The 25,195-nt window shown below is 42.9% G+C and overlaps 1 protein-coding gene across 4 annotated transcripts in view; it reads right to left on the bottom strand.

The window, feature by feature from the left end:
• Nucleotides 1–25,195, bottom strand: part of pgm3 (phosphoglucomutase 3) — a 125,451-nt gene that overhangs the window by 55,737 nt on the left and 44,519 nt on the right. For 3 of the 4 annotated variants that reach the window (XM_072581115.1, XM_072581113.1, XM_072581116.1), the window contains 3 exons: nt 23,694–23,761; nt 5,474–5,607; nt 4,317–4,352 (listed from right to left, as the gene is read on the bottom strand). In XM_072581115.1, the coding sequence (XP_072437216.1) occupies nt 4,317–4,352; nt 5,474–5,607; nt 23,694–23,761 (238 nt within the window). The remainder of the gene's footprint in view (nt 1–4,316; nt 4,353–5,473; nt 5,608–23,693; nt 23,762–25,195) is intronic. The other variant, XM_072581114.1, reaches the window with a different exon arrangement.

Raw genomic sequence — 25,195 nt, 5'->3', positions numbered from 1 at the left:
GGGTACACTTTGGAAGGTCAGTACACATGGAAATAAAACAGTGAATCGAAGAATCCTTAGGAACATTGATATGCAGTGGGATCTGGGTGTGCAGGTACGCAGATCACTGAAGGTGGCAGCGCAGGTAGATAAGGTAGCAAAAAAGATCAATGGCATGCTCGCCATCATTAGAAGGAGCACTAACTATAAGGATAGGCAAGTTATACTGAAGCTTTATAGAACTTTAGATAGGCCACATTTGAAATATTGCATACAGTTCTGGTGACCACACTACCGAAAGCATGTGGATGCTTTGGAGTGGGTACAGAAAAAATTTACCAGGATGTTGTCTGGTATGTGATATTTCAACTATGAAGAAAGGTTGGATTGACTGGGTTTGTTTCCACTGGGATGCAGGAGATGGAGGTGCAATGTGATACAAGTTTAGAAGATTATGAATGACATGGATAGAATGAAAAGTATGAGGCTTTTTCCCAGAGTGAAGGATTCAATTACCAATAGGATACAATGTAACGTCCTCCAGTTACTGGGGAAGCTAGTTGCCTGGAAACAACAAAACAGATTCAAATTAGGCCAATCAGTTTAAATTATACCCTGAAAAATACCAAATTCTGATTAAGTTTGAATTGAGTATATTGACAATCTTAAAAGCCAATGACACTATCTGATAAAAATTGAACAGTTGGGAGGAGAACTGCCACAAGACCAACAGCTGTAGAGTGCTAGTCAGAACTCTCTGAGAGGTACCTGTCTCGAGAAGAAGGTTGCACAGAGAAAAACCTCAACACTGACCTGGAGAGCCAATCTACCGACGAAGGTAAAGAGAAGATTCGACTGCTGGCTCATTTTAAAATTTGACTTTTTCTGCAAATCTTAACTGGGAGTTTTATTGAACTAGTATTATAGAAGGGAAGGCAAAGGATAGGTAAGAGGAAGGAATTATAAATAGTTGCTAGTTAATTTCTCTGTTATACTTTAAAAAATAAAGTTGTTTATTTTTACTTTAAATAATTCTTGGCCATTCAAATTTTTACAGGGATAAATCTTTTCCGTGTTGCTGGTTTTAAATTAAGTAGGAGGGTTTACCCAATGTCGTAACAATATCAAGAAACTGTTGGAGACACTAGATACTGCAAAGGCTACAGACCTGACAATATTCCGGTAATAGTACTGAAGACTTGTGCACCAGAACTTGTTGCTCCCTGAGCCAAGCTTTTTCCAGTTCACAGAGGAACCTCGATTATCCAAAAGAGATGGGCGGGCACTATTTTGTTCGAACAAATGATTATTCAGATAATCGATTTTACCTTAAACAAGGGAAGCCATGCTGATCAATGCTATGCTCTACCGGAGAGATTTCACGTGATGAACAAAATAAAACAATGATAACATGAGAAAACTTTTTAAAAATGCAGCAGTAGTTAGCATTTGGCAAGGTGGGGTGAAGACAGTATTAAACAAGGTCCCGAACAGCGTCTACGAACGCAACAGCATTTGTCAACTTCTGGGAACTCAGTCTCGCATTAGAAACACAGAACCACCGCCTCGTTTATGTTCCTGCATTTATGTTCTTGGCTATTTTCTTCATGAATGGCCTGGATAAAGTGATGGGAATACAGCACTGTAAAACTCTTACTTTTGCAAAGGGTCTATATAACAACCCTTACCTAAGAAATATCCAGTCGCTGATGCTTGAGCTGCTTGTGTTTATTTGTTTTTGCTAGCGTTTTCACATTCTTCAGTACAGGTAAATCAAATACACTTACCTCTTTGACGTAACCTTCTTCAAATAATCTGAAATTTGGATACTCGATAGTCGGATAATCAAAGGTCCTCTGTAGTTACAACATTGGCATCTACTTGACAACGTGATAAATTGTCCAAGTATGCCTTGCACATAAAAAGCAGGACAAATCCAACCAGGCCAATTACCGTCCTATCAGTAAAGTGATGGAAGGGGTCATCAACAGTGCTACAAGCACTACATGCTTAGTGACACCCAGTTTTGGTTCCGCCAGGGCCACTCAGCTCTGGACTTCATTACAATCTTGGTTCAAACCAGAAAAAAAAGAGCTAAATTCCAGAGGTGAGGTGAGAGTGTCAGCCCTTGATATCGAGGCTACATTCAACCAAGTGTAGCGTCAAGGAGTCCTAGCAAAACTGGGATCAGTTAGACAGGCAAACTCTCTGGTCATTAGAGTAATACCTAACACATAGGAAGATGCCGTGGTTGTTGGATGTCAGTCATTTCAGCTCCAGGTCATCTCTACAGGAGATCCTCATGGTAATGTTCTAGGTCCAGCTACCTTCAACTATTTAATCAATGACCTTCCCTCCATCATAAAGTCAGAAGTGGGGATGTTCGCCGATGATTGCATCATGTTCAGCAGCATTCACAACTCCTGATACTGAGGCAATCTGTGTCCAAATGCAACAAGATCTGGATGAAGGGCTTATGCTTAAAACATCGACTCTTTCAAAGTATCATCTCACCATGGGCGGCTGTGGTAACTCAGTGGTTAGCACTCCTGCCTCACAGCACCAGGGTCCCAGGTTCAATCCCAGCCTCGGGTGACTGTCTGTGCAAAGTTTGCACATTCTCCCCATGTCTGTGGGGGTTTCCTCCAGGTGCTCTGGTTTCTTCCCACATTTCAAAGATGTGCAGGGCAGATGAATTGGCCGTGCTAAAAAATTACCCATAGTGTTAGGTGCATTAGGCAGAGGGTCACTCTTCGGAAGGTCGGTGTGGACTTCTTGGGCAAAAGGGCCTGTTTCCACACTGTAGGGAATCTAATCTAATCTAATCAGATCTACTGAGTTTCTCCTGAAATTTCTGTTCTTGTTTCAGAACAGGTTATACCACTTTCCCTTGAGTAATTTAGTTGTATACTTGTGTGAGCATACAGATCTTTAAGTGTATCTTTAATACTGCAATTGTACCATGCACTATCATATATTTAGTTGTCTATCTGTTGGAGATTCTGCTTAGACAATATCCACAAATCCAGTAATTGCAACAGACTTTCACCTGTGTTTCTGGCTCTTTGTCTGGCTATGTCGATTGTCTATGAAACAGGCTTTCTACTGTCAACAGGCAATAGTTTTCAATGCATTAAAATAATCTTCCACAAATCCCAAGATACACCAGAATTTTTGTTTTATATTGTGAATACAGTTGTTATATTCCCTCTTATTGGTGATGATCATTGTCTAGCACTAGTGTGAATTAAATGTTATTTAGCATTTATCAGCCCGTGGTTGAACACCAGATACAGATTGCTTCAGTATCTGAAGCAGCTGTATAGTCAATGATGAAGCAGCTGTATTGTCAAAAATACTGTACGAGAATACCACAGAGGAACTCCTGCACTGATGCACTTGGGCTGAGAAGATTGGTTTGCGATCAATATAACCATCTTCATTTGTTCTTGGTTTGACTGTCAAATCATCGAGAATATTCTCCAATTTCTATAAGTTTAAATTTTGCTGGGTCTCATTGACGCCACTCTCAATCAAATGCTCCCGTGATGTCAAGGACAGTCATGCTCACATCATCTCGCAAGCTATTTGAGAACATATTTACATAACCCCCATGACAGGTGGTACCAGCCATGTTGACCGATTATATCAGGTTGTGAAATTTGAAATAATAATAGCTTGAAACATATTCTTGAGGCTGAGGGGGCTGAACAAGATAGATTTGGAGAGAATATTTCCCCTTGCGGAAGAATCGTGAACTGGGGGTCAAGTTTCAAAATAAGGGTCTCCTATTTAGCTTGAAGATGAGGACGAATTCTTTTCAAAGAGAATATTTAATCTTAAGAATTTTCTATCAAAGGCGATTAGAAAAGGGGTGATTGAATATATTCACTGACAAGTCAAACATATTTTCCATCTCCAACGGAAGCAAATATTATGTGAGGCAAGCAGGGAAGTGGAGTAAAGACCACAATCAAATCAACTGAGATCTCACTGAATTGTAGACAAACCTGCTCTGGTTTGTCATGCTCTAAGGTCAGGTTCAATTCATTACTGGACAGGCAGGGTCTTCACTCCTAGTCATAGCATCATACAGCACAGGAAAAGGCCCTTCAGTCCTACCAGTCCATGCCAAACATAATCCCAAACTAAGCTGGTCTCACCTGCCTGGCCCATATCCCTCCAAACCTTTTCTATTTATGTATTTATCCAAATGTCTTTTAAACATTATAATTACCACATCCACCATTTCCTCAGGAAGTTCATTTTCACACGCAAACCACCCTTAGCATAACAGATTTGCCCCTCATGTCTTTTTCAAATCTCTCTCCTCTCACCTTAAAATTGTGTCCCCAGTCTTGAAATCCTCCACCCTAGGGAAATGACAACAATTAACTCTTTCTACACCTCTCATTATTTTATAAATTTTAGAAGATCATCTCTCAACTTAAAACTTCCATACCTGGCAACATTCTTGTAAATCTCACCTGAACCGTCTCGAATAATATGCTTCAGACAACTGGGTGGCCAGAAGAGGCTTCACCAATGGATGTAGCTTTGCTCGCTGAGCTGGAAGATTCATGTTCAGACATTTTGTCACCATAGTAGGTAACATCTTCAGCGAGCCTCTGGACGCAGCATTGCTGATGATTCCTGCTTTCTATTTATATGTTTGGGTGTCTTTGAGTTGGTGATGCCATTTCCTGTTGAGATGTCGTTTCCTACGGTGATGTCATTTCCTGTTCTTTATCTCGGGGGTGGTAAATCAAGTCCAAACGTTGATCGAGTTCCGGATGGAAATCCACGCTGCTAGGAATTCTCGTGCATATCTCGGTTTGGCTTGTCCTAGGATGGATGTGTTGCCCCAGTCGAAACCCAAATATATAAATAGAAAGCAGGAATCATCAGCAGTGCTTCGTCTGAAGGCTAACTGAGAATGTTACCTAGTATGGTGACGAAATGTCTGAACATGAACCTTCCAGCTCAGCGAGCAAACCTACATCCAGAACCTCAACCTGAGCTACAAATCTCCTCAAAACTCGCTAAGGCCTCACCAATGTTCTGTACAACCTCAACATTACAACACTGTCAGCTGAAATCACCGATAACAAGGAGTTGAATTCTTCCGAGGATTCATGCAGATTAAGAACCAACTTTCATCTAGTAACCCTCACTTCTCAGGTTAGTAAGAACAAATTGTGGAAATGTTAATGTCAAACTACAGAAAGAGAAATCATGCAAAAATTTGCTCTTCATGTCTCTGTCAGCTTGAAAAAAAAGTTATCAAACTCAATCCTGTGTTCTAATTCATAATTAATCAATCAATCAATTTGTAGGTAGTAAATCCTTATGGCAGCGGCATAATCGTTACCCAAAGGATAATCGAGCTGTTGACTACAGAGTTTAGCATTTATGGGAGATGTAACGGATAGAACGCTTTTAGCTTTAACACTTTCTCTAAAGAGTCAACCTTTCATATTGATAATAAAAGTACCTGCTTAGTTATGGCAAGAAAAGCCTGAGAAAGTTTCTGGTAATATCCTTCCACCGTCGCAGTCCCATACTGCTCCATGGTATTCCAACAGCAGACCATATAGTGTAGCTGTGGTGTGCTTACAAGGCCATAATCTACAATCAAGAGAAGCATATAACTTAATATTAATAGTTTGGTAATATGATCCTGTTATGGACCAGACCAGAACCACTTCCCCACCACAAAAGTATATTATGAAGATAGCCTAGACCCTAACTTTTACATATAACTTCTTTAAAAGTGTAAGCTGCTGTTTTTCCAGATATGATCCGATTGGTCCACTAATCTTACAACACTGTTAAATTACAACAAAAGGAAGAATTAGATTAGATTAGATTACTTACAGTGTGGAAACAGGCCCTTTGGCCCAACAAGTCCACACCGACCCGCCGAAGTGTAACCCACCCAGACCCATTCCCCTACATTCACCCCTGCCCCTAACACCACGGGCAATTTAGCATGGCCAATTCACCTAACCTGCACATTTTTGGATTGTGGGAGGAAACCGGAGCACCCGGAGGAAACCCACGCAGACACGGGGAGAATGTGCAAACTCCACACAGACAGTCGCCTGAGGCTGGAATCGAACCTGGGACACTGGTGCTGTGAGGTAACAGTGCTAACCACTGAGCCACCGTGCCTCCCTTTACTCTACAGAAATACTTAACAAAATACTGCATTATTTAACTACTAATCATCAACTATTCAATATAGGCAGCATCCCATAAACACTACTTTCGGCAAAAAGGCAATTCAGCAAAACAGTTACACAGTTATTATTCTCATGTATTGATTTTTAAGAGGAAACCTCGCTGTCTAAGACTTCACTCTAGCAGAGAACCTAAGCTTTTAGCTCCAGCAACCAGCAGAAAACTTCTCAACTAACTGAAAGCAAAATTAAAAATTTTCATGGGTCCATGTGAGCCCTGACTCTGCCGACTCTGCCGTCTTAAAGAAAAATACCCAGGGAGAACTCAAAACTGTTTAGCAATTGCCCATCTGGAGATATTTCACCACCACAGCGACAATACCCTTCTGCAAGAGAAGCAGCACAGAACACCACTCTTAAAGGTCAGTACTGTCACAATCCACGTAATTTTATCTTTGTCATATTCTGCCAGATTCAAGATCACAACATGTAACATCTCTATTGTGTGAACTTAAGATCCAAACTACCTGCTGGAAAGGACTTTAAGACATGTTAATAATAAAATTTCAAAAGAACTACATGAATAAATATTAGAACATAGACCTGTTCAGCACAGTATAGGCCCATGATATTGTGCCAAGCATTTAACTTAATCTACACACCCCTCAATTTACTGCCGTCCATGTGCTTGACTAGCAGTCGCTTAAATGTCCCAAATGTTTCTGACTCTACTACAACCAGTGGCAGTGCATTCCACACACCCACAACTCTCTGTGTAAATAACTTACCTCTGGCATCTCCCCTAAACTTTCCTCCAGTCACCTTCAAATTATGACCCTTCGTGGCAGTCATTTCTGCCCTGAGGAAAAGTCTCTGACTATCTACTCTATGTCTACCATTACCTTGTACGCCTTTATCAAGGCACCTCACTTCCTCTTCTCTCCAGTGTGAAAAGATCCCTGAAAGTTGCCACCCAGATTGACAGGGTTGTTAAGAAGGCATACGTGTTTTGGCCTTTATTAACAGAGGGACTGAATTCTGGAACCAGGAGATTATGCTGCAGCTGTACAAAGTTCTGGTACGGCCACACTTGGAGTATTGTGTACAGTTCTAGTCACCGCATTACAAGAAGGATATAGAAGCTTTGGAAAGGGTGCACAGGAGATTTACTAGGATATTGCCTGGTATGGAAGGAATGTCTTAAGAGGAAAGGCTGAGGGGCTTGAGGCTGTTCTTGTTAGAGAAAAGATGGTTGAGAGGTGACCTAATAGAGACATACAAGATAATCAGAGGGTTAGATAGGGTGGACAGAGAGAGCCTTTTTCCAAGTATGGGGACAGCAAACACAAGGATACACAACTTTAAAGTGAGGGGAGATAGGTTATAAGACAGATGTCAGAGGTAGTTTCTTTGCCTGCATTGGTAGTAGATTCGCCAAGTTTAAGTGCATTTAAGTCATAATTGGACAGGCAAATGGACATACATGGAATAGTGTAGGTGGGATAGGCTTCAGATTAGTATGACAGGGCAGCGCAACATCGAGGGCCGAAGGGCCTGTACTGCGCTTTAATGTTCTATGTTCTATAAAAACCTGAGCTCACTCAACCTCTCTTCATAAGACAAGCCCTCCAATCCAGGCAACATCCTGGTACATCTCTTCAGCACCCTCTCTAAAGCATCTACATCAGTCCTATAATGAGGTGACCAGAACTGGACACAACATTCCAAGTGTTGTCTAACCAGAGGTTTTTGAGCTGCAGCAAAACCTCGCAGCTCTTAAACTCAATCCCCCTATGAATGAAAGCCAAAACACCATAAGCCTTCTTAACAACTGTATGAACTTGGGTGGCAACTTTGAGGGATCTATGTACATGAACCCTAACGTCCTGCTGTTCCTCCATATTGCCAAGAATCCTGTCTTTAACCCTGTATTCAGCATTATAACCTTCCAAAATGAAACACTTCGCACTTATCAAGGTTGAACTCCATCTACCACTTCTCAGCCCAGATCTGCATCTTGTCAGTGTCTTGTAGCCTGCAACAGCCCTTGACACTATCTATAACACCACTGACCTTTGTGTCATCAGCAAACCTACTAACCCACTCTTCCACTTTTTCATCCAAGTCATTAATAAAAACTACAAAGAGCAGAGGCCCAAGAACAGATCCCTGCTGGACATTACTGGTCACTGACCTCCAGGCGAAATATTTTCCATCCACTACCAGTCGCAGTCTTCTTTTAGCCAGCCAATTCTGTATCCAGACAGCCAAATTTCCCTGTATCCCATACCTCCTAACTTTGTGAATGAGCCTGCTATGGGGAACCTTATCAAATGCCTCACTGAAATCCATCTACACCACATCCACTTCTTGACCTATGTCAACTTGTCTCATCACATCCTCAAATAACTCAATAAGGCTTGTGAGACATAACCTGCTCCTCACAAAGCCATGCTGACAATCTTTAATTTTGTTTTTCCCCAAATTGTCATAAATCCCATCTCAGAATCTTTTCCAGTACCTTGCTTATCACAGATGTAAGGCTGACTGGTCTGTAATTCCCTTTTTTGAACAGAGGAACAACAGTCGCCTCCCTCCAATCATCCAGTACTACTCCCAGAATATTGCATATTGAATGGTTGACAGACCCTCATGAAATTCTGATAGTCAGTCAAGAATTCGCATTTCGAACTAGGATACCAAACTACTTGGGTGGCATCATATCAGCCAATGGCCAGGGTAAGTTATCTCGTGCTTTTCAACTTTGATTAACAGGCCCTTTCAACTGGGCAGCACGGTGGCACAGTGGTTATCACTGCTGCTTCACAGCACCAGAGACCCGGGTTCAATTCCTGGCTCAGGCAACTGTCTGTGTGGAGTTTGCACATTCTCCCCGTATCTGCGTGGGTTTCCTCCGGGTGCTCCGGTTTCCTCCCACAGTCCAAAGATGTGCAGGTTAGGTGAATTGGCCATGCTAAATTGCCCGTAGTGTTAGGTAAAGTGGTAAATGTAGGGTAATGGGTCTGGATGGGTTGCACTTCGGAGGTTCAGTGTGGACTTGTTGGGCCGAAGGACCTGTTTCCATATTGTAAGTAATCAAATCTAATTATCTGAGTGAGAGTAATGTTGCTTGTGTTAGTAGACAAATTAAAAAGCAAACGAGTAGGCAGTTCTCACCACTGGCAAAATCATCTGGGCTCAAGGGTTCTGGTGCCATATTTAAAAGCAAGCTGAACATTGTGTCACTTGCACTAAGCCAGAAACTGCACAGGAACCTGTGGCAGTTACTGCCAGAAGCCCAAGAAATTCAAAGGAGGCTTTAGGTTTATTGATGATGCCTTGCGATATTGCTGGTTACTGAGGGAAAGTTCACCCTCATCCCAGTAATGATATGGGGTGGCCATCAATCTGGCCTATCAGTCTGAGAGCTGAATGTGCTGTGGGTCACTGCCATTGGCTTGTACAAAAGGGACTGCAAGCAGTGCTGCAAGAAAATAAATGATACCTTAGGCGAGCAAAAGCAGTGGCACCATCTTACCTCTTCCACCTCACACTCACAGGGTGGGCATCCTTTTCACTGCACAAGCATCTCATAAATGATCACTAACTGCAAACTTCAGCATCATATGCATTATGAGCATTAGAGTGCCCACACCCAATTAATCCTCTTAAACTACTCACCTTTCCCTGACCATTACATTTCCAACTCACTTACTGGAAACTGAATTCCATTTTGCATCTCAATGGTCCTGCATCCACTTAATCTGTTTGTCTCATGGCAGAACAACTGCAACTCAAGAGAAGGTAGACGTAATGCCACTCAACTTGTAATCCAGATCAGCAAGATAATGTCCTAGGGACACAGGTTTGAACTCCACAATGGCAAATGGTGAAATGTAAGCTCAATAAAAGGAAGTCAGGAATAAAGAATTAGCCAGAGTAGAGGTCGCTGGTGAGAAGCGACCAAGGAACATTCTGGGAGACATCAGTTCAGTAACAATGACTGAGAAGGGGATCACTGGTATAGGCTTGGCTGCTCATGAACCAGGCTTAGGGACTGAGTGAGTAGTGTCTTGAGAGAGATAACGTACTTACTTTTTTTAGTTGCAATATATTAAGAGAGCAGGAGGGAGACCCCCGAGTTTGGTGACTAGTGGATGAAGTTGTGTAATCAGTTCCTGGATGGATTGTTGCCTGGATTTGATAAGGTTCAAAATGGCAGGAGAACTAGGCCCCATGGAATGCTCCTCCTGCAATCTGTGAGAAATCTGAGACACTTTCAGTGTCCATACTGACTACATAAGCAGGAGGTGTGTTCAATTGCGACTCCTGATTTGCCACATAGTGTGCCTGGAACCACAGATGGTCTTATTATGGAATATCCATGAGGCTGAGAATGTTGTGGATAGCACATTTAGCATCACCAGTAAGGGCTACACAGACAGATAAGAGTCAGATGATCACCAGAAAGATCAGTAAGCATGGGCAAGCATGGGCTAACATTGGGTTTTCCCTTGTGGCCATTCCCCTCTCAACATGTATTTCATTTCGAGAATTGATGGAAAAACTCAGCAGGTCAGGCAGCATCTGTGGAGACAAAGCAGAGTTAAGATTTCAGGTCCAGTGACCCTTCTTCAGAAATGCTTATAACAAGGAAAGGATTGGTATACTCCTTTCCGTCTGCATCTTTTTCTCTGGTACATTGATGACATCATCAGTGCTGCTTCTCTCTCTCATCCAGAATTGGAAAAGTTCAACAATGTTGCTTCTAATTTTCATCCTGCTTTCACCTTCACCTGGGAGAAAGTGAGGACTGCAGATGCTGGAGTACCAGAGTTGAAAAATGTGGTGCTGGAAAAACACAGCAGGCCAGGCAGCATCCAAGGAACAGGAGAATATCTGACTCCTCCTTTTCCTTCCTCAACATCTCTGTTTCGAGTTCTGGGGATAAGCTAACCACCAACATCCTTTGCAAGTTCACCACATCCCACAGTACTTTAACTATACATCTTCACACCCTGCTTCCTGTAAAGACTCTTTTCATTCTCCCAATTCCTCTGTCTCCATCACGTCTGTTCCAATATGCCAATTTCATGAAGGGGCTTCCCAAATGTTCACCTTCTTCCTCAATTCAAAGTTCCTCACTCATGTGGTTGACAGGGCCCCCAGCCATGTCTGATTCATCTCCTGTACTTCAGCCCTCACCCTCCCTTTCCTCTCACACAGGCAGAGTCTCCCTCAACCTCACTCACCATCCCGCCACACCTGAAGAAACAGTAGCTGCCATTTCAACCACCTCCAATAGAATGCTACCACTAGACACATAATCATCTCACCACCTCTGTCATCCTTCCAGAGGCACCATTTCTTCCAGGATACCTTGGTTCCTCCATTCCCAACACCTCCCTACACCGCAAGGCATCTTCCCATGCAATCGCAGAAGGTGTAATATCTGGTGGTTCACTTTCTCCCTCCTAACTATCCAAGGCCGTAAACGTATCTTCCAGGTGAAGCAGCGATTGATCTAGACTTTCGTCCAATATATTCACAATATGGCACAATATATTCTGATGGATGAGGATTAGCAGTAGAGGTTGTGGTCCATAATGGTGTTAACGACATAGACAAAAATAGAGAAGAGGTCCTGTGACAGGGGTTCAGAGTGTTAGGTAGGAAGTTGATAGGCAGGACCTCGAGCATTATAATCTTTGGAGTACTTCCTGTGCCTTGTGCCAGTAAGGTTAGGAATAAGAAGACAGTGCAAGTTAAATATGCAGCTAAAGAAATGGCGTATGAGGGAGGGGTTCAGGAATGTGGATCATTAGGGTGTCTTCTGGGGCAGGTGGGACCTGTATAAGAAAGATGAGTTCCACCTAAACTGAAGGAGCACTGATATGCTTGAAGGGAGATTTGCTAGTGCCACTTGGGGTGGTGTGGCGGGTCGTGGGAAAGGAGGTCAGCAGTAAGTCAGCAAGTAAATTGACCAAGGAGGAGTCAGAGACTAAAGCCAATAAGACAAAGAGGAAAAACAGATACTAAGAGGTTATTTAACATGGCAGTGTAGTGATTGCAACAAGGTCAGTCAGGTGGACCTCATGGAATATCAGTTCCCAATTAGAGCTCTTAATCTGGTCCAATCAGGGAGCTCTGTCTGACAGGAATAAACAGGAGTGGCCGCAGGGAGTGGAGTGCATCATTTCTCCCTCCAACTCTATTTTGATTTAGTCCCTACCCTCCCCTTCACTGTTTTGATCACACAGCATTGCCCTTTGATGTGAAGGGCAGTGCTTGTCACTGGCCACTCGGGTGTTTTTCATATCTTCCTGGTGGTGGCAATTGAATAAAGATTCGTGCACTTTGTGTCTTTCACTGTGTCTCGCACCTACACACACACACCATGGGTGCTGGGGAAAAATAAGAAAATAAAAGAAAAATAAATAAATAAATAAACAGGAGTGGCCGCAGGGAGTGGAGTGCATTATTTCTCCCTCCAACTCTATTTTGATTTAGTCCCTACCCTCCCCTTCACTGTTTTGATCACACAGCATTGCCCTTTGATGAGAAGGGCAGTGCCTGTCACTGGCCACTTGGGTGTTTTCCTATTTTCCTGGTGGTGGCAATTGAATAAAGATTCGTGCACTTTGTGTCTTTCACTGTGTTTCACACCTGCACACACACACCATGGGTGCTGGGGAAAAAATAAGCATTACCGCAGTTAGGCTAAATTTTTTTTAAAAGAAGAAAAAAAAGAAAAGAAAAAAAAGAAAGAAAAAAAATAAACAGAAGTGCGAGAGATTCTGTTCACTCAGAGCTTTATTTAAATATACCCTTTATTTAAAGGATAATGCCCAGAGTGCTAACAAGAACAAAAGTTATCCCAGCAGAATCCCCACATTCGTGGGAAAGGTTGGGGAAAGCCTGAACTCAGTTACACATTGACTGTACAGGTTCTTTCACAGACTCAATGTTCTTAATTATTGTCGTTGCCCGCTCAAAATGACTGTGTATAGTTCATTTGTCAAACAAGGGGATGATGATAGAAAAACTGCACACATCTTCTGCAATACATAGACTCCCAGACAGATATGGACCATCATTTACTAGCAGGGAATTTAAATATTTTCAAAAGTTACATTGTATTTGTCACCTAAGGACAGCTCCATACCATCCACCATCCAATGGTCTGGCAGAAAGAGCAGTCCAAACTTTGAAGGCAAGTGTAAAGAAACAGCCTACAGCTTCACTGGATATCAAATTGTCCCTGTTTTCACTTGATTATAGGACCACTCCTCATGCAACTACAGGGTCAGCTCCAGCAGAGTTGATACTGGGGAAAAGACTCCACAGCAGATTAAATTTGATCTTCCCAGACCTTGGGCTAGGTGAAATGGCATAAGGAGTACCAATACCAGACACAAGACTCTGCCTAACGAGAGAGATAGTTTACTTCAGGGATCGAAGTTTGGTGTAGAAATCACGGGAATGGCCCTGCATGGGTAAGATGCATGATTGACACAAGATCAAATCCAGTGACATATAAAAGAGAAAGTGAGGACTGATCATGCTAGAGATCAGAGAGAAAAGTGTGGCACTGGAAGAGCACAGCATGTCAGGCAGCATCCGAGGAGCAGGAGAATCAACTTTTCAGGCATAAGACCTTCATCAGGAATTAGGGGGTGGGGGTTTAGAGATAATTAGGAGGGGTGGGTCTGTGGGGCAGATAGCTGGGAAGGCGATAGGTAGATGCAGGTGGGGGGTGATTGTGATAGGTCAGAGGGGTGGAGCGGATGGGTGGGAAGGAAGATGGGACAGGTGGATCTGGGATGAGGTGGAGAGAGCTGAAAATGTGTTGCTGGAAAAGCACAGCAGGTCAGGCAGCATCCAAGGAACAGGAGAATCGACATTTCGGGCATGAGCCCTTCTTCAGGAAAGAGGTGGAGAGAGGGGAGTTGAGGAAACAGGTGAAATCAACATTGATGACATGTGGTTAGAAGGTTCCAAGGCAGAAAAGGAGGCGTTCTTCCTCCAGCCATCAAGTGGCATGGATTTGGCGGTGGAGGCAGCCCAGAACTTGCATGTCATTCGCAGAATAGAAGGGGGAGTTGAAGTGTTCGGCCACAGGGTGGTGGAGTTGTTTGGTGCATGTCCCAGAGATGTTACCTGAAACATTCCATGAGTTGGCGTCCTGTCTGCCCAATGTAGAGGAAACCACATTGAGAGCATAGTAGATGGAGGTATTTGGATGTGCAGGAAAATCCCTGCCAGATGTGGAATGATCCTTTGGGGCCCTGGATGGAGGTGATGGGAGACATGTGGGTGCATGGCGATGGCAAAGGAAGGTGCCGGGAGTGGAGAGTGAGTTGATGGGGAGCATGGACCTAACAAGGGAATCGCAGAGAACATGGGTCTCTGCAGAATGCTGATAGAGGTGGAGAGGGAAATATAGGTCTGGTGGTGGTGTCTGATTGTAGGTGGTGGAAATGGTAGAGGATAATGCATTGTATCCAGAGATTATTGGGGTGGAAGGTGAGGACCAGAGGGGTTCAATCCTCGATGCGGTTGGGAGGGGTGGAGTTCAAGGGCGGAGGTGCGGGAAGTGGAGATGTACTGGAGGGCATTGTTGATCACGTGAGAAGGGAAATAGTGGCCGTTTAAATAGAAGGCCATATGGGATGTCCTGGAATAGAACTGTTCCTCCTGGGGGCAGATACTATGGAGGTAGAGAAATTGGGAGTAAGTGATAGCATTTTTTCAGGAGACAGGGTGGGAAGAGGTGTCGTCCAGGTAGCTGTGGAAGTCAGTGGGTTTGAAGTAGATGTCCGTGTTGAGTCGGTCGCTGGAGATGGAGAGGTCTGGGAAGGGATGAAAGGTGTTTGAGATAGTCCAGGTGAACTGGATGTCAAGGTGGAAGGTGTTCAAAAGGTTGATGAAGTGTTCAGCCTCCTCATGGGAGCACAAGGTGGCGCTGATAGAGTCACCAATGCCGCAGAGGAAAAGGTGGGGAACACCACCTCCTACTTTGCCAAGGATATGCAAATCCTCCTCCACCATCAAATCAGAGCCACCCGATGTCTGGAAGAAGAACGCTTCGTCTTCCCTCTTGGGACTCTCCAATCACACGGCATCAATGTCAATTTCGCCAGTTTCCTCATCTCCCCTCTCCCCACCTCATCCCAGATCCAATCCTCCAACTCGGCACTGCCCTCTTGAACTGTCCTACCTGACCATCTTCCTTCCCACCTATCCACTCCACCCTCCCCTTTGATTTATCATCACCCCCCCACTTCCATTTACCCAGTGTCTTCCCAGCTACCTTCCCCTAGCCCCACTCCCCTACTTATCTCTCAGTCCCTTCTTCCCACCCCATCCCCATTCCTGATAAAGGGCTTATGCCTGAAACATCGATTCTCCTGCTCCTCAGATGCTGTCTGACTTGTTGTTCTTTTCCAGCACCATACTGCGCAACCTAGTGACATATAAAGTTCGGGTAGTTGTGACAGTCCTAAGAAAGCACATGGATCATATGAAAGCTGCAAATTCACAAACCGTGCAGGAGTAAAATGTGCCGGCTCCTTGACTGCCTTTCCAAATGTTCCAGAATCCATGAGTTCTACCTCTCCATCTAGCATTGAAGATACTTTGGAATCAAGGCAGATGTCACTGCCTCAACACTTTTTGCCACCTGAAGAGGAGAATGAATTTCTTTTGGGTGCAAGAGGCAAGCTACATTACGTGCCTCCCACATCAGAGACAGAATTGGAGGACCCTGACCCAGTGCTGCAAATGCCACAGGACGAGCTACAAAAGGAAATTAGCCTATGTGTTTGGACACAGAGGAGGAGGAATGTAGTGACTGCTACAAGATCAGCTAGATGGGCTTCCTAGGATGAGATTCCTGATTGGGGCTGTTAATCTGAATGCCCTATAAATAGGAATGTCAGAGGTTCTGTTTACTTAGAGCTTGCTATTAGGAAGCTGGATTAGTGTCCAGGACCCTCTATGTGTAAATAAAGAGAAACCGGCCTCTGTGCAGTTATTTCATGCAAAAATGGTGGTCTGAGATACATTTGTTTCAATGCAAGAAGTATGACTATTCTGGCAGATGAACTTACACCATGGTTAACTATTATGTTGTAGCTATTACAGAGACTTGTTTGAAAAAAGAACAAGACTGGCATCTTAACATTCCAGGATTTAAATATTTTGAGTAAGATAGCAAGGGACTAAAAGGGTATTGGGGAAGGGGGTGTTGCATTATTGACAATGAGAATATCACAGCTGTACGGAGGGAGGATACCTTGGAAGGTTCACCCAGTGAGGCCATTTGGGTAGATCTCTGGAATACTGTTGAGATATCAGGGTTGTTGTGATGGGTATAATTTTAACTTCCCGTACACTGATTGGGACAAGTTTAGCGCCAAGCGCTTGGATAGTGGGAAATTTGTTAAGTGTGTACAGGTCAGGTTTTGAAACAATATGTAACCTGTCCAAATAGTTGAGGGGCCATACTAGACCTGGAATTACGGAAACGGTTGAGAGTAGTTCTCGGGTGAAAGTATTAAACTGCGGGAAGGTAATTACGACTATATAAGGCTTGGAATGTAGATTGGAGCATCTGTTTGAGAGTAAATCTACATCTGTTATGTCGAACTTTTAAGGCCAGTTGATTTGAGTTCAGGAATAACAACTTCCTGCGAAACTGAATGATAAGGATGGCAAGATTTGGGAACCTTGGATGACAGAGGAAATTGAGAGCTTAGTTAAAAAGAGAAAAGGAGGCATACATAAGATTTAGGATACTGAAGACAGAGCCCGCAAAGATTAAAAGAGAGCAGGGAAGAACTCAAAAGTGGGAAATTTGGAGGGCTAAAAGGGTCAGGAAGTGTCAGGGTAGGGCCACTCAAGGACAAAGGACAGAATTTAAGCACAGAGCAAGAGGAATACTTTATATCAGTATTCACAAAAGAGAAGGACATAGTGGATAGTGAGTGTTGGGAAAGGTATGTCAAGATTTAAAAAAAAGGAGGTGGTATTAGGTATTTTGAAAACCATTAAGGTAGACAAGTCCCCAGGATGGATGGACGGTGGCTCAGTGGTTAGCATCGTTGCCTCACAGCTGTTGCCAGGGACCCAGGTTCGATTCCAGCCTCAGGCGACAGTGTGGAGTTTGCACATTCTTCCAGTGTCTGCATATGTTTCCTCCAGGTGCTCCATTTTCTTCCCACAATCCAAAGATGTGCAAGTTAGGTGAATTGGCTATGCTAAATTGCCCATAGTGTTCAGGAATGTGTAAGTTAGGTGCATTAGTCTGAGGTAAATGTAGAGTGGTAAGGGAATGGGTCTGGGTGGGTTACTCTTCCGAGGGTCGGTGTGGACTTGTTGGGCCAAAGGGCCTGTTTCTACACTGTAGGGATTCTATTACATCTATGACACCTGATGGCATCTCTCCAGGAATGCTGAGGGAAGCTGGTGATGAAATTGCTGGGGCCTTGTACAAAATCTTAGTACTCTTTTTAGTCACAGGAGAGGTCCCAGAGGACTGGAAAATAGCCAATGTTGATCCTTTGATAAAGAATGGCAACAGGGGTAACACAGGAAATTATAAGCTGGTGAACCTTACATTGGTAAAAGGGAAACTGTTGAAGATTCTCAGGGATAAGATTTGCTCACATTTGGAAAATTATGGACTTATAAGGATAGGCAGTATGGCTTTGTGCAAGGAAGGTTGTGTTACAACACGACAGTGAATCCTTTTGTTAATTAAACCAAACACCCAGAAAAGCTCATCTTGCCTTGTAATCTGTTAAAATATGAGTGATAGAGAACTCCCAAGTTCCACTATTTTAAAAAAAGTATCAATTTATTCTTAAACTCTAAAAGTGAACATTAAACAACAACTATTCATACAACTCTAAGCCCTCCTTCCTCTTAACTGCTTATTATCTGCTTCCAACTCTATAACAATAAGCTCTTCCAATAAGATGCTTATTAAAATTACATCAACTTAATTTCAAAACCACACAGCGGCTGTCGTCTTCGGTATCTATCTGCTTCAAACTGAGGATCTCTTGGGTCGTTTTCTTTCTTTTTACTGTGAATATGTTTCATATGAAATGGTACCTTTGATAGAGAGTGTTTTCTAATTTTTTGGATCTCTCTCGATAGCAGTTGCTGTCTCTCCAATTTTCAAAATGCCTGCATTTTTATATCCCCAACATCGGATTGTCTCTTTGGTTCAATGTTGGCAAAATAATAAATTCAAACTTGATTGAATTTTAGTATCCTAGGACATAATTTAAACTGATTGGTTAAATTTGAATTGTTGTCAAAATAGCAACCAACTCAGGTATCCATTTCAGAGCCAAATGTTACATACTTACAATTTTCCAGTACATTCTGAGACTGCCATCCAGTCATACCAATGCTCTCAGTTCAGAACAGCATTCGCTCTCTCTTAAAGGTACAGTACACGCCTTCAACTGCATAACAGTTGTGTCTTTCATTTGATTGAGCTTTTTCAGGAAGTGCAAAGGTGATTGAGGGCAGGGCAGAAGATATTGTTTATTTGGACTTTAGCAAGGCCTTTGGCATGGCAGGCTGATACAAAAAGGTGAAGTCACATGGGATCTCAGTGAGCTGGTAAGATGGATACAGAATTGACAGTCAAATTAGCGGTGGAAAGGTGGTTTTCAGATTGGAGATCTGTGACCAATGGTGTTCTGCAGAGATCAGTGTTGGGACCTGTTGTTTGTAACATGTAACTGATTTGGAGGAGAAGGTGGTTATCTCTTTGTTAAGTTTGTGGACTATACACAGATTATGGGAGCCAAATATAATGAGGGGAATTTCCAGAGGATACAGCAGGATATAGATATGGAGCTTTGGATGGAGAAATGCAGAGTTTAATCCAGACAAATGCAAGGTCATTCATTTTAGAAGATCTAATGCAAGAGGGAGGCATACAAATATAGTTGGATCTAGGTGTACAGATTCACAATCCCCTGAAAGTGGCAACATAGTGGATAAGGTGGCCAAGAAGGCATACGGCATGTTTGCCAGTCGGGACACTGAATATAAAATTTGGCACATCATGTTGCAGCTGAATAGAACTTCCATTTGGTCACATTTTGGAATTTTGCATACAGTTCTGGTTGCCATATTACCAGATGGGATGTGAAGGCTTTAGAGAGGGGACAGAAATGGTTTACCAAGATGCTGCATGGTTTAGAGGACGTTAGCTATAAGAAGAAAGTGGACAAACTTTGGTTTGTTTTCATTTGAACATCGAAGCATAAGGGGTGACTTAATAGAAGCTTACAAAATGATGAAGAGACATAGAAAGAATGGATTGCCAGTTCTTTTCCTTCAGGGTACCAATGTCAATTACTAGAGGTCAAGATAAAAGGGGTTAAGTTCAAAGGAGATGGGAGACAGGTTCTTTCTTTAAAGAGGATGGTACATGCCTAGAGTGCCAGAGGTGTTGGTAGAGACAGATACAATAGCAACATTTAGGAGGCATTTTGACACATACATGAATGCGCAGGAAATGGAGGGATACAGAGAGCATAAAGGCAAAAGGTTTGTAGCTTAGGAAAGTATCATGTTCCGTCTTGATGGGCTGAAGGGGCTGCACCTGTGTTGTATTGTTCTTTAATTTTAGTGCATGCCATCATGTCCATCACTGTCAAATCCAAACTCGTCCTTTGGAAAGGAAATCTTCCATCCTTACAAAAGGTCTGACTGACATGTGGATCTAGGCTGTTCGAGATGGACACTAAATTCTGGCCTATCCAACAACACCCATATTCTATGACCAATATTTTAATTTTTAAAAAGCTGGCAAACAACCATTACAAGGCCAAGCCTGGTTGGGCAGAAAAAAGGGTCATCCAGCTGAATGGAAAAGACCAGGATCATTCATTAGATGACAGGAAGGCATGAATAAGCCAGAACATATTGAACGATATTGGTCTGCACAAGCTATTCTGTATCTTCATCAACTAATTTTTCTCTTTTGCAGATTCTAGTGCCATCCAGCGATGGGCCCAATACAAGAAATCACAGCCTGAGCCCTCCATCCAGGATTATAAAATCCCTACAGAATGGAAAGAAGCCATTTAGCCCATTGGGTCTACGTCAAGCCTCTGAAGATCAACCCTTACCTTAGTTTTGCAACCCTGTATACTAACCCACCTGGTCGCACATTTCTGGACAGTCCAGGTCAATTTAACACAGCCAATCCAATCTGTACATCTTTTCACTGTGGGAAGAAACCAGAGCACCCATGGAAAACCCTCACAGATGCAGGAAGAACTTGCAAACTCCATACATATAATCATCCAATGCTGGAACTGAACCTGGGTCCCTGGCACAGAAGTAATACTGATAACCAATGAGTCATTGTGCGAACCACCTCACCACTTTTGAGGATAAAGCTTGTTCAACTTCAGAATATGGACCTGCACCCTCCATCAAAAGTAGTTAGAATAGATTCAAGGACACAATCTGATGCTCATATCACTGACAACAGTCCACCATCAACAGAGAAAGAAACACCTACTGAGCCCATGCATAAGACATGGGGCGGCACGGTGGCACAGTGGTTAGCACTGTTGCCTCTCAGCGCCAGAGACCTGGGTTCAATTCCTGCCTCAGGCAACTGTCCATGTGGAGTATGCACATTCTCCCCGTGTCTGCGTGGGTTTCCTCCGAGTGCTCCTGTTTCATCCCACAGTCCAAAAATGTGCAGGTTAGGTGAATTGGCCATGCTAAATTACCTGCAGTGTTAGGTGAAATGTAGGGGAATGGGTGGATTGTTCTTCGGAGGGTCGGTGTGGACTTGTTGGGCCGAAGGGCCTGTTTCCACACTATAAGTAATCTAATCTAAACATGCTGAGTCACATGGTCAACCAGCGCTGTAGCTCAGTAGGCTAGAACGAATAATGAAACAGTTTGTCTGTATTTTCAGTATTGTGGAGACTCCTGCAAGACAGGAATAAACAATTATTGCATTTCCTCCATGTACTCTTTGAATGTTGGCTATTGCATATCCACAGTCATCCTTTTAAGTAACATTCCCATTTGATCATAGCCAGCTCATACCTAATGCCAGATTCCTGCTCCTCGGATGCTGCCTGACCTGCTATGCTTTTCTAGCACCACACTCTCGACTTTGATCTCCAGCATCTGCAGTCCTCACTTTCTCCTAGTTGATCTCAACCCTATTGCAAAGCCTCTTCCAAGGAAGCCCACCTTGAGGACGTTCTCCTCCTCTCTCTACAAGGATCTCAGTGAATGTCTCTCTCACTGCACCCCCACCCCCACCCCTCCAGGAAATCTCCTCTGCCCTGAAGCTCTTCAGTCAGATTCTCCTGCTCCTTGGATGCTGCCTGACCTGCTGTGCTTTTCCAGCACTACACTCTCAACTCTGATCTCAAGCATCTGCTGTCCTCATTTTCTCCTCATACCTAACACCAAAGTTTCCCTTATTTCTATTACAACCCAAACACTGTGAATACAGGTCTATATCAGAAGCTGGCAAAGAAGTGACACAATAGTTCAGGACACCCAGAATCATCAACAGTGGTCCCCACACATTTGCAGATAACCTGCAGGTACTGTTTCATGCATGGTGGTTCACATACTGCTATTTCTCCATCTGAAGATGGAACGGTGGCAGTTGTTATTACTACAGACATCTGTAGTCTTCTGCAGTGGTTCCAGTGCAGAAGTACAATTGCAAGAAGGAGCAGGAAAGCTCACATCCTTTAAAAAGTACTTGGATGTGCATCTGAAGTGTCATAACATTGAAGGCTACAGGCCTACTGCAGGAATGTGGGACTACTGTAGGTAGTTGTCTATTTTAGCACTACAGATATGATGAACCAAAGGGCCTCTTCTGTACAATATGATTCTACAAATCAGAGTTAGAAAAACAACTGCTGTGTTAACTTCTACCATGCTGCTTTCAGTTTCGTTCTCTCAGGTCTGCTGAAAGTATGGAGTCTTAGAAATAAAGAGACTGTTGATCCCTGACATCCTTCCTCCTGAAGCTCCAAGTTATGCTCTCAGAGGTTGGTCTCGCACCTTGGGAGCCCCAAGCAGCGCAAGCTCCCTTTAATTCTGCCTTGTCGCTGTTCTTGACGACAGCTCCTGGCCACCAATGTCACAGCAGTTTGGAGGTTCTACTCTTGCAGGATTACAATCTAGCCTGACAGTCCCCAAATTTGAGCTGCTTGCAGGCTCGACAACACTGACTGACCAAAAAACCAACCAGTTACATGCAACAATCGCCTGCCTGCTTGCATTCTGTAGTAGAGTGTTCTCCCAAAGCCGCAAACTGCCTCCATGGCTTCCACGCTAAAGTTCACCTTGACAAACTTTACAGGCTAGCACCAACTGACCATGGCTGTTTCCTGGAATGAATTCACAAGATGAATGCAACTGACTGACCAACAAAGCCTTCTGCAACGTCCAGGATTGACAATGGCCCAGCCAGTGAAGCCCAAGTACTCCAACCGAATAACAAAAACACCAGACCAAAATAGAGCTGAACACTGATCCCTGCTGACTTCGGTCAACACCCCTGACTAAAAACGGCCAAAGCTCTCCAGTCACTCCAGACAGATTGTGACAATAGCCTCTGACTGAATACAACTTATCCTCCAACTTCCCTTTCACAAACAGTATCACCATATTTTTCATGCACATGCACTGTTCTTGCTATATGCACTGCAAGTACATGTGCCAGCTAACAATGGCAAAATAACAAGCCACACAATGGCACATAACCAACTTTCACATGAGCACTTTGTTGCCTTCCAGCCAGATGGTTATGCCTTGCCCTCTGTGCTAAAGTCTCCCTCTCTGCTACAAATGCCACTTTATATGCTGAAGTGCCATTCTGAAACTAATGCTGGTGTTGGACTCTAATGCCAACGTGTCACCTGACAAGCTGCTGCCTGACTTTGTCAGGTCAGAAGACAGGGATCATTGACAAGGTTTTGGTAGAGGCAGTGAAATCTGAGGACTCATCCCAGCCTAAAGGCAGAAGAACAAAGTGAATAGGTACATGTTTGATTTATGTAGTCAAGTTTCTGAGGTAACAAATATCTTGACTGGGCAGAAATTTCATGGGAATGGAAAATTAATTTAATGAGTTGTGCAATTACTAAAATGCAAATCATGAATGTGGGTTCCTTGCCACTTCATATTAAGGAGAGAGGATTTAATTGCTAATATTTTTCTTGCAGTATGAATATGATTTTCTGAACACTTGTCCAATTAATTCATCATCACACCTGCTTTATTCCTACAACCATGGTGAATGGAAAATTGTGCTTTCAGTATAGATCACACCTTTTAATGTGTTAATGTTATACGCAGCTGATAGCCAAATTACTATCCAGTGGAGAGACATTCTCAATAGGATACAAAATGTAAAGTATAAAATATTCAAGTTTGAAACAAGTAAATACAGATTACAAGATCACATTCAAAAGATAAAGTTGCAAAACTAGGTTTGGCACATACCTTGGTAAGTTCCATCTAAGGCACTCACTCCATCAATAACAGCTTGAACAAGATTTAGACTACTAGGCCTGAAATAAAAGACAGAGAACAAAATTATAGCTTCTGAACATCCACACACAAATGTGTGCTGTATGGTCATTTTTATGTGTAACACCCAGCAGGAAGATATGTTATGTTTAAGTCATTTAAGGCTTTTGACAACTCACACCATTATTAGTCAGACAATGAGGCATATTTATTAATTAAAGTGCGACAAAGGTAAATTTATCACAGGTTCAAACAAGGTTCAGATTCTTGAGTCACCCAGAGTCAAAGACAAAAGAAAGCTCACGGATGTAACTTCATGCATGGTACATCATATGATATTCAGGTAAGAGATCATCAGAGGTGTCATTACATTATCTGGTTTGAGTGGATGCATGGGTACTTCAAGGCTCGGTTATCGTGGGGCACATGTGCATTTCCATGCTCAGTTGCAGATACATATGCATTTGGTCACAACCACTGGGGTTAGACATTAATACCTGAAGGTCCTGACAGGGGTATGCAGCATTGCAATTGCTGCGTGCGCATGCACGCGGGAGGAATGGAGAGAAGACACGCACCCAGAGTTTCATTTGAGGAGACTGGGCTCACTCAGGGCAGGGATGATCGACAGGCTCAGTGCCATTGCATTAATGGCTGTATTATAAGTGCTGTTAATAAGTGGGAAAGAATAGGAGGTGAAATTTACAGAGGGGTACAGGGACAACGAATTGTGATAATGAGGGGCCTCACTTGTCCTTAGCATAGACAAGGATGATGATACTGTTAAGAGCAGAGAGGGGACAATGTCTCCACAATGTTCAGTTTAAGTTTCTTGATTATTATGTTTCTAGTCTAAGGGAGAAAACGATATGGATCTGGTTTCAGAAATGAGTAATGTGGATTCAATGTTAGGTGGAGGACCTTTAAAGTGCAATGTTTATAAGATTGAGAGCTTTTGTTACGAAGAACACGGAATAATCTAGAGTGAAATACTTATTTGGAGATCATCTGTCAAGGGTAAACTGGAATCAAAGATTGGCAGGGAAAAGTAACTAACAATGCCTTTAATGAGTTGTTGGTTTGTAAACAGTCTTGGTATCTTCCTATGAGGAAGAAAGGTCGGGCAATTATAATCAGAGTTCACTAATGATGAAAGAGATAGCAAATTAGAGCAGGTAAAGGTAACATAAGACAAATGTGAATAAAAACAAAATGTGAAGGAATTCCAAACATTAACTCTTTTTTGCTCCACAGATGCTGTTGGACCTGCTGAGTTTCTCTAGCACTTGGTTTTAATTTCAGATTTCTAGCATTTGCAGTATTTTGCTTTTTTATTACAGATGTTATGTTGATATACAAATGGAAAACCAACAGAATAAACCTAATTAAAACAGAAGGGAAAACAGAAATGAGGAATAAAAGTGGATGAGACTAGACTGACAGCTAATATTAAAGAAAATATGAGGAGGATGTTA

This window comes from Chiloscyllium punctatum, chromosome 11 (genome assembly GCF_047496795.1).
Source record: "Chiloscyllium punctatum isolate Juve2018m chromosome 11, sChiPun1.3, whole genome shotgun sequence".
Lineage (NCBI taxonomy): Eukaryota > Metazoa > Chordata > Chondrichthyes > Orectolobiformes > Hemiscylliidae > Chiloscyllium > Chiloscyllium punctatum.
This window is presented reverse-complemented; position numbering and strand designations above follow the sequence as displayed.